This window comes from Pelophylax lessonae (genome assembly GCF_965119305.1).
Source record: "Pelophylax lessonae genome assembly, chromosome: 2".
NCBI lineage: Eukaryota > Metazoa > Chordata > Amphibia > Anura > Ranidae > Pelophylax > Pelophylax lessonae.
The window spans coordinates 267,576,752-267,596,223 of NC_138769.1; the positions used below are offsets into that span (position 1 = coordinate 267,576,752).

At 42.3% G+C, this 19,472-nt stretch overlaps 1 protein-coding gene across 1 annotated transcript in view; it reads left to right on the plus strand.

Moving 5' to 3' along the window:
• The window catches only part of PIK3C2B (phosphatidylinositol-4-phosphate 3-kinase catalytic subunit type 2 beta), an 858,553-nt gene that overhangs the window by 594,596 nt on the left and 244,485 nt on the right, over nucleotides 1–19,472 (plus strand). The window contains exons 16-18 of the mRNA XM_082244643.1: nucleotides 3,832–4,020; nucleotides 8,538–8,631; nucleotides 18,040–18,134. Of these exons, the coding sequence (XP_082100769.1) occupies nucleotides 3,832–4,020; nucleotides 8,538–8,631; nucleotides 18,040–18,134 (378 nt within the window). The remainder of the gene's footprint in view (nucleotides 1–3,831; nucleotides 4,021–8,537; nucleotides 8,632–18,039; nucleotides 18,135–19,472) is intronic.

Consider the following 19,472-nt stretch of genomic DNA (forward strand, 5'->3'; position numbering starts at 1 on the left):
GAGCTTCTTGCAAACAGACTTTGTCTGACCCAATGGTTGGTTCGTCTTCAAGGGTGTCTGGGTCGGATTCAATCGGACAATGCCACGGACGTGGCATATGTCAATCACCAAGGGGGCACAAAAAGTGTCCTAGCGGTTCGGGAAGTAGCCAGCATTCTAAGGTGGGCGGAACGTTTAATTTCAACTTTCTCTGCTGCACATATTCCAGGGGTGGAAAATTGGCAGGTGGATTACCTTAGTCGACAAGCCCTGGACCAGAGATAACGGTCAATTCACCCGGAGGTATTTCATCAGCTGTGTCTCCGGTGGGGAACTCCCCAGTGGTGGACCTGTTGGCCTCTCGCCTCAACAGGAAGGTGCAGAGATTCGTGGCAAGAACTCGGGATCCTCTAGCAGACGCTACAGATGCACCGGTGGCTCCTTGGTGCCAGTCCTGTCTGATGTACGCCGTTCTCCCTCTGAAACTTCTGCCGAGTCATACTTTTTGTGGTGTGAGTCTCTGGGGGTCCCCCCCCCGGCTTGTTCCTTTTCGGTGGCTTTAATTTTGGCATTCCTCCAAAGGGGTGTGGAACAGCGCCTGGCCTTTGATACCATCCAGGACCAGGTTTGGGCCTTGACGATTTTCCTTCAACGTCCTTTGGCTACGCATTCCTTGGTTTGCACCTTAGTTCAGGGGGTTTGCCACTTGGCTCCACCTGTGCGGTCTCCGTTGCCTCCGTGGGATCTCAATTTGGTACTGTTGGTTCTACAGAAACCACCTTACTAAAATATTTGCGAGATTCCTCTGCCTACATTGTCCCAGAAGGTAGCCTTCTTGGTGGCAATTACTTCTGCATGCAGAGTGTCGGAGCTGGCTGCCTTGTCTTGTCGTTCACCTTATTTGGTGGTTCACAGAGAGTTCCTCCTTTCCCAGTTAAGGCGCAGTCTACACGGGCGCTTAGTGCCTCCTGGGCCTTTCGCCATCAGGCATCAGTGGTGCAGGTTTGCAAGGCGGCCACCTGGCCGTCTGTTCTCACTTTCACCAAATTTTATAATATAGATGTGCTGGCATCTGTGAATGCTGTTTTGGCCGCAAGGTTTTGCAGGCCGCTGTTTGAGAGGACTATTCCTCTTTCAGGGTGTATGTTTTTTTTTTTTTTTTTTTTTTCAGATGAGCTCTATTTGTTCCTGGTTGAGCTCCATGTTACCTGGTTGGCTAGGTTTAGCCATTTTGGAATTTTTTTCTGCTGTGTGTTTTTCCACCCCTCATGTTGTGTTTTTCCACCCCTCATGTTTAAAACTGCTTTGAGACCTATTAATGGTCAAGGAGATTCTGGAGCTGTGTCCGTCCATGAACGAGAAGAAGAGAAAATTAGATTTTTGTCTTGATGTAAAATCTTTTCCTCTGATGTTCATTGACGGACACAGCACCCACCCCTCTATTGAGTCAGGTCATTTTTCTTCTGACACTACTTGCAACAAAATTGAATGCCTATAGCAGGAAGTGGGAGTATACACCTTGGGACTGCCCCATAGGCGTGGTAAAACGTTTTCCTGCCTAGTGTCCTACTCCTGTAGGTGGCAGCATAACCCAATGGTCAAGAAGATTCTGGAGCTGTGTCCGTCAATGAACATCAAAGAAAAGGATTTTACGGTAAGATAAAAATCCAATTATTGTCCCTCTGGGTCCAGATGAAGATCCAAAAAGGTAAAGAGAAGGGCCTTGTGGATCAAAATAAGGGCCTTGTGGATCAAAATACTAACTCTACGGGAGTAGGAGGAAAAAGTGGAATGGTAATAAAAAAAAACACCCACGGCTTTTTAAGGGAGAACACCCGAACACCAGTGAGATGTTTCTCTTGGAGGATGCAGATGTGAGGGTGGTACCTTTTTTAAAGAAGGAAAACACCAGGGCATGCTTAAATTTAGAATTTAACCCCTGCACATTCCAAGGTACCAATTTTAGGGGGACTATGGTGTTAATGGCACAAATGTGGATAACCCACCTGAGACCACCAGCTCACTGCTCAACACACATAGGAGACTAAAGTGGGCCAAGGCCCACCAGAAAGTAGCACTCAGTAGAACCATCACATACCTCAACAAAAAACAAAGAACAGGACAACCCCAACACAATGTGCCAACCCCCGCCCCCCCCCCCCCCCACCCGGCATCACCCTTGGGTGTGCTTGAGATGCCAAACAAAACATGACTGAGTCAATGGGGAGCAGTATATCAAAAGGTGCCTGGAGGGCACATTGTAGAAGTTCAAGAGAGGTCAGTTGGAAAACAAAAACCTAGAGGGGCAACAGTTGCACTGCCTGTAGACAGACCGAAACCCGGGGATGGATCAAACATCCCTGCAGGAGGCTAATTACCCAGGCATTCAAAATTCAGATATGGTAACAAAACAAAGCAGTCCTCTCATCCCTGTTTTCTCCTGGGGATATAAAGTGGTCAAATAGAAGTATATTAAAAGTTATGACAAGAAAGTTGGCAGCATAAGATCCCAATGAGCCCAAGGTAGCATATAAACAGTCAGATATGCATAAAGAGAGTGAGTCTTATCAAAGGCAGCAGGAAAAGGGCCATGACTTTTGGGAATAAAGTAACCCCAATGCAGCAGAGTCAGGCCCTCAGCAAATTCTCTTGGGCCTAGGCCCATGCCCTCATAGTAACAGGAGACAGTACAGGGAACTCACCCACCTGGGAAGAAAATAGGTCGGGGGGGGGGGGGACAATAGATTGCAGTAGGCCTCAGCGTCAGGGTAAGGACTCCAGCCAGGTAGAGGCTTCCTCAGGGAATGTAAAGAAGCAAAGAGATTCTCTGCCTTGTACTCTCAGACGGGCCAGGAACAGCATACTGTACTTTAAGCCTCTTTGCCTTAGGGTGAGCTTCACAAGGTTAAATGATTTGTGCAGTTTCTGTGTTTCCACTGAAAAATCCGGGAAGATCATAATCTTAGCCCCCTCGAAACGCAAACTATCATTCTTCCTACTCTCCCGTAAGACCATGACTCTGTCTTGAAAATTCAGAAGACAAAGGATATATGTGCGCTGAGGGGCACCCGGGGCACCTCGGGCAGCCAGCATTCTGTGGGTTTGTATCAAAGCAAAGAATGGTTGAGAAAGCTGCCTGTGGGAATAGTGTGCGGAGGAGATTCTCCGTGAAGGCCGCGGGGCTAGAATCCTCAGTCCCCTCAGCCCCAGGATTCGGAGATTGTTTTTTTCTGAATGTGGTTTTTCATATCTTCTGCCCAATACTCCAGCCCTTTTCTTTGGTGCAGAGAGTATGGATGGAAGCAGTATGATCTCTCATTGTATCCTCCGCATCGCTCACAGGGCGCTGGACCTCTGCCGTTCTGGACCTGAACTTGTCCAAATCACTTCAAATCAGGCCGATGTCCAGCTGGAGAGAATCAGTTTTGCCTGTCAGGGCAGTCTGACAGGTAGATAATGGCCTGCATCAGGGCAGCAAAGTTGTCTTGTTCCTGGAGCACAGGGTCCACATCCACCGTCTGAGTCGCCATATTGTGACTATCCAGCTTACGCACAAGCAAATGCAGCAGACGATGTGGAGGCTTTCTGGGGCAGCGAGGATGGTCACCCTCTGGTCATAGCAGGGTTGGAAACTTCCAGGAGTTCAGCAATGTGGTCGTAAGGTATCAGGCCCACAGAGAGACAGGATGATTATCAGGCAGAGCAGCGGAGCTCCCTTACTATGCCTCCGCTCCAGTCACCATCTTGGACACGCCCCAGCCACATAATAAGCTGTTTATATGTTTCTATCACTTGTCTACAGTTTTTCTTATCATATAATCAGTCACATTGTATTGCTTTGTTATATTCTAGGCTGACAGATGTGGATAAAAAACGATTGTGGGAAATGCGCTATTACTGCTATTCTGAGGTCAGCTCTCTTCCCTTGGTGCTGGCCAGTGCACCTAGTTGGCAATGGGCATGCTTGCCTGATATATATGGCTTACTGGACAATTGGACTGAAATGAAACATCAAGATGCTCTGGGGCTGCTTCATGCCACGTATGTGATTGTTAGCACTGCTATTTCTATTTATTATATAATCTAGTTACATTTATTATTTAGTTTTAACTATGCATGAACGAATATGCATGTATAAAAATGTATTAATATTCTTCATTGAATCATTAAAATGTCCCTTGCTGCTAGAGTTATCCCAGTTACAGCAAAAAAGAAAGGTCTTTATATTTACAGCTGTGTAACCAACCATTCCTTTACAATGGAGAGAACTTTTGTGTAGGTAGACACACACGCCTTTTTTCCTTAATTGGTAATGCACTAGGCACTCCACTCACCACCACTTCCACTAAGTCAAATGTATCTAGGGCCAACTTTTTTCAGTTTGTTAAGCTTTAAAATCCCTGTCAGTTTTTTTTTTTCTATGGCTGTTTCCCTTACTTCTTACCCTGGAAAATATTTTCGAAGTCGGGCAGTCCTCCTCCTTTTCCCCCAGTGGGTGCACAGACCCACTGGGTGTTAAAAACCTGCCATGGCAAAACCATACATGCTCTTTTTGATATTTACATATACTATAGCTTTCAGGATTCTCTGCACTGCAGGGGCACCAGGAGATGCTTTAAATTAGGGATAGACCGAATATCAGCAAGGCCGATATATCGGGGACCGATATGCACTTTCCCCGATATATAGGTATCAGCTCCGGAACTGGCCGATATTGCTGATATTTTTGTGATGTCATTCTGCCTTCTTAGACAGCCTCCCTCGCCTTGGACAGCCTCGTCTGGAGTCGGGACTAGTCTCGCGGGAGTGTATCACAGCCATACACCCACCCACCCACAGCAACCTGGTGCCAGCCACCCACATGGGATTACGATTTCTTAAAAAGCCAGCTCTCACTGGTAGGAAGGTGATAGATATATAGACAGTGAGGTGAATTTTTGAAGACTTAAGCAGACAGAATCTGGAGTAGCTGTGCGTGACAAGCTAAAGATAAATGCTATATAGTTACCATGCACAACTGCTCCAACTAAAGTTTTTTTAAATGTCCCACAGTATATGTCCTGAAAACAATATAAAAATGTGTGATCGCGCTGTCCCTGAATCAAGATAAAAATAATAACTAGAAAGTGACAAAAAAATGACTAAATAGGTAAGTGTTTCATATATACAAAGTGCCAGTGCAAATTAAATCCATAAGCAAACATATAATGCAAAAAAGGCCAATGCAATAAAAATGAAAGCTTCTTATAGCTTGTGCAATCAAAAAAAAGTCTCTATTTGATAAGGTGCTTCATAGGAATGACACCACAGTGTAATGACAACTTTCCACTTGTGCTTCTTTCACCAGGTGAAGTGCAAGTTCACCTCCATTATATACCCCTAAGGGTCAACAAAGCATAAACGCAGATCAGTCTGATGGGACCAAACTCTGGTGTTCATGTTCCTTTAAGAACGAGGAAATTCCCTCTCCAAGATGGCTCCACACAGCTCACACATAGGTCATAGGCAAGAAACAGAAAAAACTGCCTCCAATAGTGCAGTACCGGGGTTACTAAGCTATACACACCGCAAAGAACCCACTCCATATCATGAACTCACATTTATTAGGTAGAAAACAAGCATATAGTAAAATCCAGCTTCTCATGTGATCTAGTGAAAACTCCCGCCGCCAGGCTCAACCTCTACGTATTATGCCACCAAAGCAAGTGGCTTCATCTGCAGGGAAACCAGTGCATTTTATGAAGTGGGTTCTGTGCGGTGTGTTGAAATTATTAACCCAGGTACTGCATTATTGGAGGCTGTTTATTCTGTTTGTTGCCTATGACCTATATGTGAGCTGTGTGGAGCCATTTTGGAGAGGGAATTTCCTTGTTCCTAAAGAAACCTGAACACCTGAGTTTGGTCCATCAGATTGATCTGGGTTTATGCTTTGTTTACCCTTAGGGGTCTATAATGGAGGTGAGCTTGCACTTCACCTGGAAAAAGGAGCAGGAGTAGAACATTGTCATTACATTGTGGTGTCATCCTTATGAAACACCTTATCAAATAAAGACTTTTTTGATTGCATAAGCTATAAACATCTTTAATAATTATTTAATTGGCCTTTTTTGCATTATATGTTTGTTTATGGACTTATTTTGCACTGACAGTTTATACATATGAAACACTTATCTATTTAGTCATTTTTTTGTCACTTTCTAGTTATTATTTTTACCTTGATTTAGAGGCAGGGCGATCACATATTTTAATATTGATTTATTGGGGATGTGGGAACACATTTGGTGATTGCAGCAGCTGCACCCCGTAATTTCCTAATTTTTATCAATAGGTGGCAGCGCTCTACTACCACATTTATACAATATGTCCTGAAAAAGCTACTCTATGCTCTGTCAGCAAATTTGAACAATCTCTCTACCATGTTCCACAAAACTGCATGCCTTTCTTTTGGCCTCTGAGGACCACATGTTGCAGTGTATGATGTAGGGGGTGCATGCTTTTAGTGGCTTTGCACCTAACAGTGGCTGCAGTTAGCAGTATACAGTATTATATTTGACTCTGTTACTGCATGACTGGCATCTGATCATTGTTGACCCCCATATACTTACACATGAATACACATACAGTATCTCATAAAAGTGAGTACACCCCTCACATTTTTGTAAATATTTTATTATATCTTTTCAAGTGACAACACTGAGGAAATGACACTTTACTGCAATGTAAAGTAGTGAGTGTACAGCTTATATAACAGTGTAAATTTGCCATCCCCTCAAAATAAGCCATTAATGTCTAAACGGCTGGCAACAAAAGTGAGTACACCCTTAAGTTTAAATGTCCAAATTGGGCCCAGAGTGTCAATATTTTGTGTGACCACCATTATTTTCCGACACTGCCTTAACCCTCTTGGGCATGGAGTTCACCAGAGCATCACAGGTTGCCCCTGGAGTCCTCTTCCACTCCTCCATAATGACATCACAGAATTGGTGGATGTTAGAGACCTTGCACTCCTCCACCTTCCGTTTGAGGATGCTCAATAGGGTTTAGGTCTGGAGACATGCTTAGCCAGTCCATCACCTTTACCCTCAGCTTCTTTAGCAAGGCAATGGCAATGGTTGTCTTGGAGGTGTGTTTTTGGGTCGTTATGTTGGGATACTGCCCTGCGATCCAGTCTCCGAAAGGAAGGGGATCATGCTCTGCTTCAGTATGTCACAGTACATGTTGGTATTCATGATTCCCTCAATGAACTGTTGTTCTCCAGTGCCGGCAGCACTCATGCCGCCCCAGACCATGACACTCCCGCCCTGCTTGACTGTAGGCAAGACTAACTTGTCTTTGTACTCCTCACCTGGTTGCCACCACACACGCTTGACACCATCTGAACCAAATAAGTTTATCTTGGTCTCATCAGACCACAGGACATGGTTCCAGTAATCCATGCCCTTAGTCTGTTTGTCTTCAGCAAACTGTTTGCGGGCTTTCTTGTGCATCATCCTTCTGGGATAACAGCCATGCCGACCAATTTGATGCCGTGTGCGGCTTATGGTCTGAGAACTGACAGGCTGACCCCCCCCCCCCCACCCCTTTAACCTCTGCAGCAAATCTGGCAGCACTCATGTGACTTATCTCCCAAAGACAACTTCTGGATATGACGCTGAGCACATTCACTCAACTTCTTTGGTCGACCATGGCGAGGCCTTTTCTGAATAGAAGCAGTCCTGTTAAACCCCTGTATGGTCTAGGCCACCGAGCTGCAGCTCAGTTTGAGGGTCTTGGCAATCTCCTATAGCCTAGGCCAGCTTTATGTGGAGCAGCAATTCTTGTTTTTTAGATCCTCAGAGAGCTCTTTACCATGAGGTGCCATGTTGAACTTCAGTGACCAGTATGAGAGAGTGAGAGCAATAACACCAAATTTAACACACCCTTCCCCATTTACACTGACACCTTGTAACCCTAATGAGTCACATGACACCCAGGAAGGAAATTGGCTAATTTGGCCCAATTTGGACATTTTCACTTAGGGTTGTACTCACTTTTGTTGCCAGCGGTTTAGACATTAATGGCTGTGTGTTGAGTTTTTGAGGGGACAGCAAATTTACACTGTTATACAAGCTGTACACTTACTACTTTACATTGTAGCAAAGTTTAATTTCTTCAGTGTTGTCACATGAAAAGATATAATATATTTACAAAAATGTGTGGGGTGTACTCACTTTTGTGAGATACAGTATCTTCTGTCATAGTACGTCAAGCAGCTGAACATACATCATATTACCAAAAGTTTTGGGCCAACTCAACATTGAACCCTATGGACTAAGACTGGGATGCCATTAAATTTAGTGTAAGGGCAGGCGACCTAATACTTTTGGAAATATAGTGTATGTATGGTCTTCAACTTATTGATAATATGGTTAGTGAAGAATCCAACACTTTTTTACGTGGACACAACAAAATTCACTACAGTGGTGTTGGCACTAATACAAATTAAAGCCAATTCATATTTGCAAACATATTAATTGTTTAAAACCCCTCCCTCCCTTCCTTTTTTCTTTTTATATTAGATTTCCAGATCAAGAAGTGAGACGTACAGCTGTGCAGTGGATTGATTCCATATCTGATGCAGAGCTTATGGATTACTTACCACAGCTTGTACAGGTCAGAATGATACCCATGCTAATGTGTAGTTGCAGATTCTACTTGAATTAGGTGACTACATGGACTTATAGAATGATTTCACTACAAGATGCAATGTATCACAACACATAGAAGCCTATTTTGGGCAAAGTCCATGTAGTCACTTAGAATTTTCTAGCCGTTGCAGAAGGAGGTCAACAGTGAGTCTATTTAGGATTTTCTAACAATTTCTGCATCCTGGATCCATCTCTGCATGCACATTTTTGATGCATTCCAGTGTGCTTTTTCCCCATCCTTTTTTTCTTCTTCTCAAATAGGAACATGTGCATATCGGTGATTGCATTGATGCATTTTACCTATTCCATATACATTCCATACAGAAATAATGCAACATGTTCTATTTTTATTGACTGCACTGGAACACACTGCACTGGTGTGAACTAGGGCCATTAGAATCCGTTAAACATTGTCCATGCGTTTTAATAGGGATGCACCGATATGTCGCCCATCGAAAATAGGGTTATCTGTGTTTTGCCTATCGAAAAAAATAAAAAAGGTCCCCCCCCGGTGACCTCAATGCAAAATGGCAACCCATTGACTTCAATGCAAAATGCCTCCCAGTGTCTTCAATGCAAAAATGCCTCCCAGTGACTTCAATGTAAACATGCCCCCTAGTGACTTCAATGCAAACATGCCCCCCTAGTGACTTCAATGCAAACATGCCCCCTAGTGACCTCAATGCAAACATGCCCCCTAGTGTCATTCAATGCAAAAAGGCCTCCTAGTGATTTCAGTGCAAAAATGCCCCCTAGTGACTTCAATGCAAACATGCCCCCCTAGTGACTTCAATGCAAACATGCCCCCCTAGTGACTTCAATGCAAACATGCCCCCTAGTGACTTCAATGCAAACATGCCCCCCTAGTGACTTTAATGCAAACATGCCCCCTAGTGACCTCAATGCAAACATGCCCCCTAGTGTCATTCAATGCAAAAAGGCCTCCTAGTGATTTCAGTGCAAAAATGCCCCCTAGTGACTTCAATGCAAACATGCCCACTAGTGACTTCAATGCAAACATGCCCCCCTAGTGACTTCAATGCAAACATGCCCCCTAGTGACTTCAATGCAAACATGCCCCCCCCTAGTGACTTCAATGCAAACATGCCCCCTAGTGACTTCAATGCAAACATGCCCCCTAGTGACTTCAATGCAAACATGCCCCCTAGTGACTTCAATGCAAACATGCCCCCTAGTGACTTCAATGCAAACATGCCCCCTAGTGACTTCAATGCAAACATGCCCCCTAGTGACTTCAATGCAAACATGCCCCCTAGTGACTTCAATGCAAACATGCCCCCAAGTGACTTCAATGCAAACATGCCCCCTAGTGACTTCAATGCAAACATGCCCCCTAGTGACTTCAATGCAAACATGCCCCCTAGTGACATTCAATGCAAAAAGGCCTCCTAGTGATTTCAGTGCAAAAATGCCCACTAGTGACTTCAATGCAAACATGCCCACTAGTGACTTCAATGCAAACATGCCCCCTAGTGACTTCAATGCAAACATGCCCCCTAGTGACTTCAATGCAAACATGCCCCCTAGTGACTTCAATGCAAACATGCCCCCGAGTGACTTCCATGAAAACATGCCCCCGAGTGACTTCCATGAAAACATGCCCCCGAGTGACTTACATGCAAACATGCCCCCTAGTGACTTCAATGCAAACATGCCCCCTAGTGACTTCAATGCAAACATGCCCCCTAGTGACCTGAATGCAAACATGCCCCCTAGTGTCATTCAATGCAAAAAGGCCTCCTAGTGATTTCAGTGCAAAAATGCCCCCTAGTGACTTCAATGCAAACATGCCCCCCTAGTGACTTCAATGCAAACATGCCCCCCTAGTGACTTCAATGCAAACATGCCCCCTAGTGACTTCAATGCAAACATGCCCCCCTAGTGACTTCAATGCAAACATGCCCCCTAGTGACCTCAATGCAAACATGCCCCCTAGTGTCATTCAATGCAAAAAGGCCTCCTAGTGATTTCAGTGCAAAAATGCCCCCTAGTGACTTCAATGCAAACATGCCCACTAGTGACTTCAATGCAAACATGCCCCCCTAGTGACTTCAATGCAAACATGCCCCCTAGTGACTTCAATGCAAACATGCCCCCTAGTGACTTCAATGCAAACATGCCCCCTAGTGACTTCAATGCAAACATGCCCCCTAGTGACTTCAATGCAAACATGCCCCCAAGTGACTTCAATGCAAACATGCCCCCTAGTGACTTCAATGCAAACATGCCCCCTAGTGACTTCAATGCAAACATGCCCCCTAGTGACATTCAATGCAAAAAGGCCTCCTAGTGATTTCAGTGCAAAAATGCCCACTAGTGACTTCAATGCAAACATGCCCACTAGTGACTTCAATGCAAACATGCCCCCTAGTGACTTCAATGCAAACATGCCCCCTAGTGACTTCAATGCAAACATGCCCCCGAGTGACTTCCATGAAAACATGCCCCCGAGTGACTTCCATGAAAACATGCCCCCGAGTGACTTACATGCAAACATGCCCCCTAGTGACTTCAATGCAAACATGCCCCCTAGTGACTTCCATGCAAACATGCCCCCGAGTGACTTCAATGCAAACATGCCCCCGAGTGACTTCAATGCACACATGCCCCCTAGTGACTTCAATGCAAACATGCCCCCTAGTGACATTCAATGCAAACATGCCCCCTAGTGACATTCAATGCAAACATGCCCCCTAGTGACTTCAATGCAAACATGCCCCCTAGTGACATTCAATGCAACATACCCCCTAGTGACATTCAATGCAAACATGCCCCCTAGTGACATTCAATGCAAACATGCCCCCTAGTGACATTCAATGCAAACATGCCCCCTAGTGACATTCAATGCAAACATGCCCCCTAGTGACATTCAATGCAAACATGCCCCCTAGTGACATTCAATGCAAACATGCCCCCTAGTGACATTCAATGCAAAAAGGCCTAGTGATTTCAGTGCAAAAATGCCCCCTAGTGATTTCAGTGCAAAAATGCCCCCTAGTGACTTTAATGCAAAATCGCATCCCATTGACTTCAATGCAAAATCGCGTCCCACTGAGTTCAATACAGAAACACCAGCCACATTAATTAAATTTAAAAAAATAAAAAACTGTTTCGGTTTTCAGCCAAGTGCATCCTGAATTTTGGATTTCAGTTGTGCCACCGGAATGTTCATTTCGATGCACCACTAGTTTTTAATGCAAAATAAAAATGCACTGGACTGCATCTGGTGTGAACCAACCCTTAGTGCATGTATTTGAACAGAAATCTAATTTCAGTTGTTTCATGCAATATATAGTCCAGCATTTATTATGCTAAAAGTAACTTTTACCGTTACTTGTGTTTTTGTGTTTATTTAAAGTCAGGGGGTCAGGAGTACCTCAAACAGAAGTTCCACTTTTGGGTGGACCTCCGCTTTAAAGTTCTGTAATTACTAGTTTGTAATTGAAATAAAGAAAGAAAGACCTGTTTGAAGTCCATCATGGATGACAGCCACAGTGAGTCAGCATAACCACCCTAGGACAGCAAGAATGTGGTTTTCAGAATTACCAAGTAGAAAGAAAAGAAGATTTGAAGCTTAAAAACTAGTGCAGATACAATATCTGAATACTAGTAAATTTTAACATATGCAATTTGATTTGTTTAAGGGTTTAGATAATCTTTTTAAACACGTTTTGGCCGGGTTAGTAGGACATTTTTCTTATATATTTTAAATTCAGCATTTCTTTTGCTAGAAATTTACATTATTATTTTTTTTTTTTTTAAAACAGAAGCCCTGGAGTATTTAATGCATACAAACACCATATAATACCCATTTTTAGGTAAAATATAAAATATTATGTTGCATCAAGTAAATAGATACCAAAGATGTCAAGGTTTAAAATTATGCACACCTGTAAAATGGCAACGAACTATGGTACCTAAAATTGTCCATTGGCAACATTTTAAAAGCTTTCGCAGGTTACCAGTTTAGAGTTCAACATTAGCTCTGGTGCTAGAATTACTGCTCTCTGATGTTTGTGGCGATACCTTATGTGTGGTGCAGTCACTGTTTACATATGCGTGCGGGGCTTACATTGGGAGATTGGGGTCTAATAGACCTCTTCTGCCCTTCAAGACAGCTGATCAAACACACGCTGAAACTAGAAGTGACAAGATTCTTGTAGCTTTTGGCTTCATTTGTAACAGAGGGAAGGGGGGAACAGATGTTGTCAAATTGATTGGACGGCTAAAGAAGCCCGTCTGATCACTTTTAACAAAAGCCAATCGCTGGCTCTAAAAAAAAAAAAAAAAAAAAATTAAACCAGGATCTTCGCTGCAATGGTAGAATGACTTCTAGTCCAAGACGTATATACACTATATTACCAAAATTATTAGGGTACTTGCCTTTACACGCATGTGAACTTTAATGGCATCCCAGTCTTAGTCCATAGGGTTCAATATTGAGTTGGCCCACTCTTTGCAGCTATAACAGCTTCAACTCTTTTGGGAAGGCTGTCTACAAAGTTTAGGAGTGTGTCTATGGCAATGGTGGTGAACCTTGGCACCCCAGATGTTTTGAAACTACATTTTCCATGATGCTCAACTACGCTGCAGAGTGCATGAGCATCATAGGAAATGTAGTTTCAAAACATCTGGGGTGCCAAGGTTAGCCATCACTGGCCTAGTCAAGTTCCTCCACCCCCAAACTCGCTCATCCATGTCTCTATGGACCTTGCTTTGTGCACTGGTGCGCAGTCATGTTGGAACAGGAAGGGGCCATCCCCAAACTATTCCCACAAAGTTGGGAGCATAAAATTGTCCAAAATGTTTTGGTATGCTAACGCCTTAGAAGTTCCCTTCACTGCTACTAAGGGGCCAAGCCCAACCCCTGAAAAAGAACACCACACAATATTCCCCCTCCTCCAAATGATTTGGACCTGTGCACCTGACCTCACAAATGCGCTTATAGGAGAATGGGCAAACATTCCCATAGACACTAAACCTTATGAACAGCCCTCACAGAAGAGTTGAAGCTGTTATAGCTGCAAAGGGTTGGCTAACTCAATATTGAACTCTACAGACTAAGACTGGGATGCCATTAAAGTTCATGTGTGTGTAAAGGCAGGATAATAGTTTCAGAAAGTATCCCAATCTCTTATCACATAGCTTCAGGCACATCTTTTTTATCAATAAGGGCGATTTCAAACTGCTGTGTTGTGGTTTGGTTGCAGTGAGGGATTCTAATGCAGGTTACCCGCAGTTTCCTTTAGACTTCTATTAGATTATGTGTTTTCATTAAATTTTCTGAAAGCACACCAAAAGTCCTGCATACTGCATCTTTGGCGGTCTTTCAGAAAACAGCAGTTCTGGGCGGCAGCGTAAAACCACCTTAAACTGCATTATAAATAAATGTAATTGAATAGACTTATATAAGGTGATATAAGGACATGGTGATAACCTTGTCATTTACTTTTAGTATATTTTGTTATTGAGGTATTTTTCACACAACTGAAAAAAAAGCATCCACATAGAAAAACTTAGAGACAGTAAGACAATCATGTTCTAATCCTAAATGTGAGAACGTTGCATTTTGCCCCTCCCTTTTTGCTTTACTTTCTATTGTCTTATTAATCTCAAATACACATTTGTCAATCGTTATTTATAATGTTTACCATATTGTGAGGTATTTATAGGTTTCCTTTTTCTTTTACTCACATAATGTGTCATGATGATCAGCGTAAAAAACAAGCAAAAATAGAGACAATAGCACAAGCATGGCCTAGCATTAAAAGTGTAAAGTTGCTACTTTCACCATTTTTTTCTATTGTCCTAAAAGTGTCACACTATAGCGCTTCATGAATGCATGCGTTTATGAAACGCACAAAAAAATGTCGCTCTTAGTGTTCCACTTATTGTTAATGACACCCCAAATGTGGTAAGTACACACGTCTTTTTTTTCACATAAAAAGTGCGCCAAACGCATAGCTAAAAACACATGGAACTCAAAAAGGTGCATTAGCTACTTTGCCACATTTGTTGAATGTAACACAGCCAATTAAAAAAATAGGTTGCCCTATGCGTGAAGCATGACAACACATGATAGTGTGATTGGGGTAAATATAAATAAACCGAAAATAGGAAAAACATTTAAAAGGACAAAGTAGTTTTAAAAATAAATTTCACGTTTTTTTCATTTTGATCAGTTTTTATTTTAATTACCTCATGCAAATATACAGCTGTGGTTTAAAAAAAAAAAATAACATACAACATGATTGCTTTTGGAGTATTTTGTTTTGTTTTTAGACAGTAGAAAAAAAAGTCCAAAATAGCAACTTGGAAAATGTAGAGAAACAGTAGACCATTTTGGTGTATTTTACTGCTTTATGTAGAGAGATTATCAAGTAGCAGTAAAATAAAGCTGGGAATACACTAGTAGAACTTTGTTCAACTTTTTTCTTTGTAAGAACGTTATAGAAACATTTGTTCCTTTTTCTTATCATTAGTGGTTTAAATCAATGTTCATTTTTGTCTACAATGACAAGAAAAGTCAAAGGAGCAGTATGGAAATTTTTTCTCTAAAGTATGAAATGGTAACAGTGTATGTTTTTTTGTTCTTTTTTTGAGCAGGGTAATTACTTCACAACATGATGTTGAGACCTTACAAGAAGATCTAGACAAGTTAGAGAGGTGGACAACTACATGGAAAATTAGGTTTAATATTGATAAATGTAATGCACTTGAGGGGTTAAAAATATGAATGCAAACTATACGCTAGGGGGAGAACCCCTGGGGAAATCAAGGATGGGAAAGGATCTGGGAGTCCTAGTTGATGACAGTATCAGCAACAACATGCAATGCCAAGCTTGCAGCAAGCCAAGCAGATTGCTAGCATGCATTAAAAAGGAGATTTATTCAAGAGATAAATCTATCATTCTACCACTTTACAAAACCATGGTACGGCCACATCCTAACTATGCTGTCCAGTTCTGGTCACCAGTCCTCAGGAAGGATGTGCAAGAACTGGAGAAAGTTCAAAGAAGGGCAACAAAACTAATGAGAGGGCTGGAGGACCTCTGTTATGAGGAATAGCTACAGGCATTGAGCTTATTTTCACTTGAGTGGGGATGCTTAAGAGAGGTCATGATCGCAATCTATAAATATCGAAATAATGATTCTAGCATTGGGAGAACAACGTCCAGGTTTGGGTTGCTCAAGAGGACACATGGCCATTCAGTGAAGTTAAACAAGAAGCCATTTAACCTCAAGCATCCTAAGGGGTTCTTTACTGTTAGAATGGTAAAGATGTAAAACTCCCTTCCACAATCAGTGGTGTCAGCCAGACGTGTTAATGGTTTAAAAAAAAAACTATTAGATAGGCATCCTAGCATAACCAGTATACAGATATATGGGAAGTGCTAGAGACAGAAATGCATACACAGGTTGAACTGGATAGACTAATGCCTTTATTCAACCTCACTAACTATGTAAAACCAAACAAGCAAAAATGCAGGTATATGGGAAGTGCTAGAGACACAAATGCATACACACACCCACACAGGTTGAACTGGATAGACTGATGTCTTTTTTCAACCTCACCAACTATGTAAAACCAAACAAGCAAAATTACTTTCAAATGACATTTGAATGTCAAGAATTTTCGTTCAAATTGTCTTTGAAGTTCTACTGGTGTATATCCAGCTTAAGGCTAACAGTACATTATATTGCACCATCCCTTAGGCTTCCCAAATATGATTTTATTTTATTTACTTCCACCATGGATGGAAGTAAGAAAATTGCTTGATTCTCCCATCAACACAGCCAGTGTTAATGGGGGAATGCCTCCTACAGCATCATTGTTATGTTGGTGGGGGGAGTCCTCGAAGGGGGCCATCCCAGGCCAGCAGAACCCAATAATTTCTTCTAGTGGCTATAGCCAGTGGCAGTAATCACATGTAAAAAAAAATCAGACAAGCGGCTTGTTCCCAAGTCAATAGGTGGACCAGAAGAGAAGCCCCCTGTCATGTCTCCAAGACAGGAAGTGAGATTAATTTTTTTCCGGTAACATAAGATAACATGCTAGTGGTTTTAATTGCTATCTAGAACTTATAAACATTTTTTTTACTTTATTTACACTTTTACCACCTCAACTCTTATTGCCTTATCTCTATTGCATTTCTCAGAGCTCATACTTAGGCTTTTTTCACACTGCCGTGACTTAGGATCTGACTTGTGAGACTCGCGTGACATGTGAAACCCTAGTTTAGTTAATGAGAACTGTCTTAATTAGCACTACTGCAGTCGCTCTGACTTTAGAAAAAGTTCCTGTACTACTTCAAGGTGACTTCTATCCGACTTGTAGCCATATACTTGAAGAGCCGGTTCACACTACCGCGACCAGAAAGTCGCCCCATGAAGGAGCGACTTTTTAGCGTGACTTTGAAGAGACTTGGAAGAGACTTGTGCACTACTTTGAAGAGACTTAAATGATAGGCGACTTTGTCTGTTGGGAATGCCTGGCTAATCTTTTTCTTCTTCCTGGAAAGTCTGATAACAAGTCGCTTGAAAATAGATAAGGATCAGACTTAGAGGCGACTCCCATTAAAGACTATGTGCACAAGTCGGATAGAGGTCGACTTGTAGTAGTACAGGAACCTTTTCTGAAGTCGGAGCGACTTCAGTAGTACATATTAAGACGGCTCTTATTCATTTACATTGAATTTGTGATGACAAGAGACTTGGGGCGACTTGAGGGCACACAAGTCGTGTCCCCAATCGGAGTAGTGTGAACCGGCTCTAATGGAAGTTGCCTTCAAGTCGGATCCTTATCTTAATTGATGTGATATGGATCTGACATTACAGTAAGATTACACAGGCATTCCCTAAAGTTGCCTCGAAGTTGCCTGGCAAAGTCATGTTGACTTTCAAGTCACAGCAGTGTGAACCGCCTCTTACTGTCAATCTGAAACATCCATATTGTCTGCATGTAAGCAACAAAGTGTAAATAAGTAGCCTTGTTGAATTAAGGTTCTGCTGTTAAATTATTTTGATTGGACTGTTGCTATCACAAAACTATTGCAAAAGGGCTTGATTTATCAAACCTTTGGCATGTAAGCCCTACTTGACATATAAAATAGAAAAGAGTTTACTATGATTCTTCTATCTCATTGGACAATATTGCTATTATTGTTTATTGACATGAAATTAAATCATTGTGGACTGAGCTAGTAATCACCAGAGGGTATTAAAAAAGTTTGAATTTTTGTTTATTAATACATTCAAGAGGATCCATTCCACATTACTATAAAATGAATGAAAAGGTTGAGCATATTACATTTTTTCATTTGACTTTCTGCATACATTCTTTTCCAAACAGGCTTTAAAATATGAATGCTATCTGGATAGTCCACTTGTCCGATTCCTCTTGAAAAGAGCTATATGTGACCTACGTATCACGCACTACTTTTTCTGGTAAGGAAATCAAAGAAAATAACTTTCTTAATCTTTTATTAATGGACACGGGGAGGAGATGAAAAGTAATTCTGAGACACAGGGCTATGTTTGCTGCCTTCAGGAGATTGGACCCTGGAAAAGAAAGCTGTAAGACAGCTGTAAGACCAGTTTTTTGCTAGTGTTCAAGGAGAATGGACTTCTTAGAGATGTAAAGCAATTTTTTTGACTCCTTATACTTCTATTAGGGTCTTTTCTTATTCTGTTAAACTTCAACAGTTGCTGCAGAGCCAGAATGATTTACTAAAACTGGAGACTGCAAAATCTGGTGTAGCTGTGCATGGTAGCCAGTCGGCTTCTAACTTCAGCTTGTTCAATTCAGCTGATTGGTTTCTATGCAGAACTGAACCAGATTTTGCACTCTCCAGTTTTAGTAAATCAACCCCTTTGTGTGAGTAAGGCGCAGAACATTTTACAGGTCCAGAGCCGCAATGCACCTATCTGGTAGAACTCTGTCTCTTAAGAACCATTAAGCAGTATGCCCATTGTGAGGGGGCAAAGGCTTTCTGGGTGGGGCTTGTTCCTAAAGATTGTGCCTGGCACTTTCCAGCTTTTTTCCTTGTGGGTTTACAGGGCTTCTTCCAGACCACTACTACTGTAAATCAGGGCTTTGCCCTTGTGTTAAGAGAGCCTGATGATGTGCTTAGTACTGTGCTGAGGTGTGTACCCACATGTGTTAACACTGGAGCCGCCACCAAAAAGTTTGGTCATGGGTCAGAGGCAGAAAGGGGAGCTGTGCCATTTTTACATTTTGTCGCTATAGGCTCTGCTGATTCTGTTCTGGCCTCTTTCTTTTTGCAACACTGCACATGAGCACACCACTTCCTTAAGACACAGGCTCAGCCTTCACGTCATCTCCTTAGCCGCACCATCGCCAGGATCTTAAAAGCTGTTCAACCATGGGCTCCTTGCTGCCTCACAGTGATGAGGCCAAAGATGTGATTTAACCCTTGCAGCTACAGCAGTGATTTGTATGTTTCTATTGCATTCTTTAGTCAAAATTGTAAGCAGTGGTTCGCTAGGCCTTGCCAGCCTGCAATTTACAAACAGCTCTGGTATTGGCATGCAGTTTATCTCCTAAGGGACCTGACACTAATAGCCTGGACCACTTTCTCCTGCTTAAATCCTAAATAACTCCTTCAGATATGGCACACTCCTCTGTCTTGTCATAGTTGGTAAGGTTGAAAAAATATACCAGTCTATCCAGTTTAACCTGTGGTGTGTGAGTGTGCTTGTCAATAGTACATTGTATTTCCCTGTATTTTGTAATCTGTAGGTTGCTTATCTAATCGTTTTTTG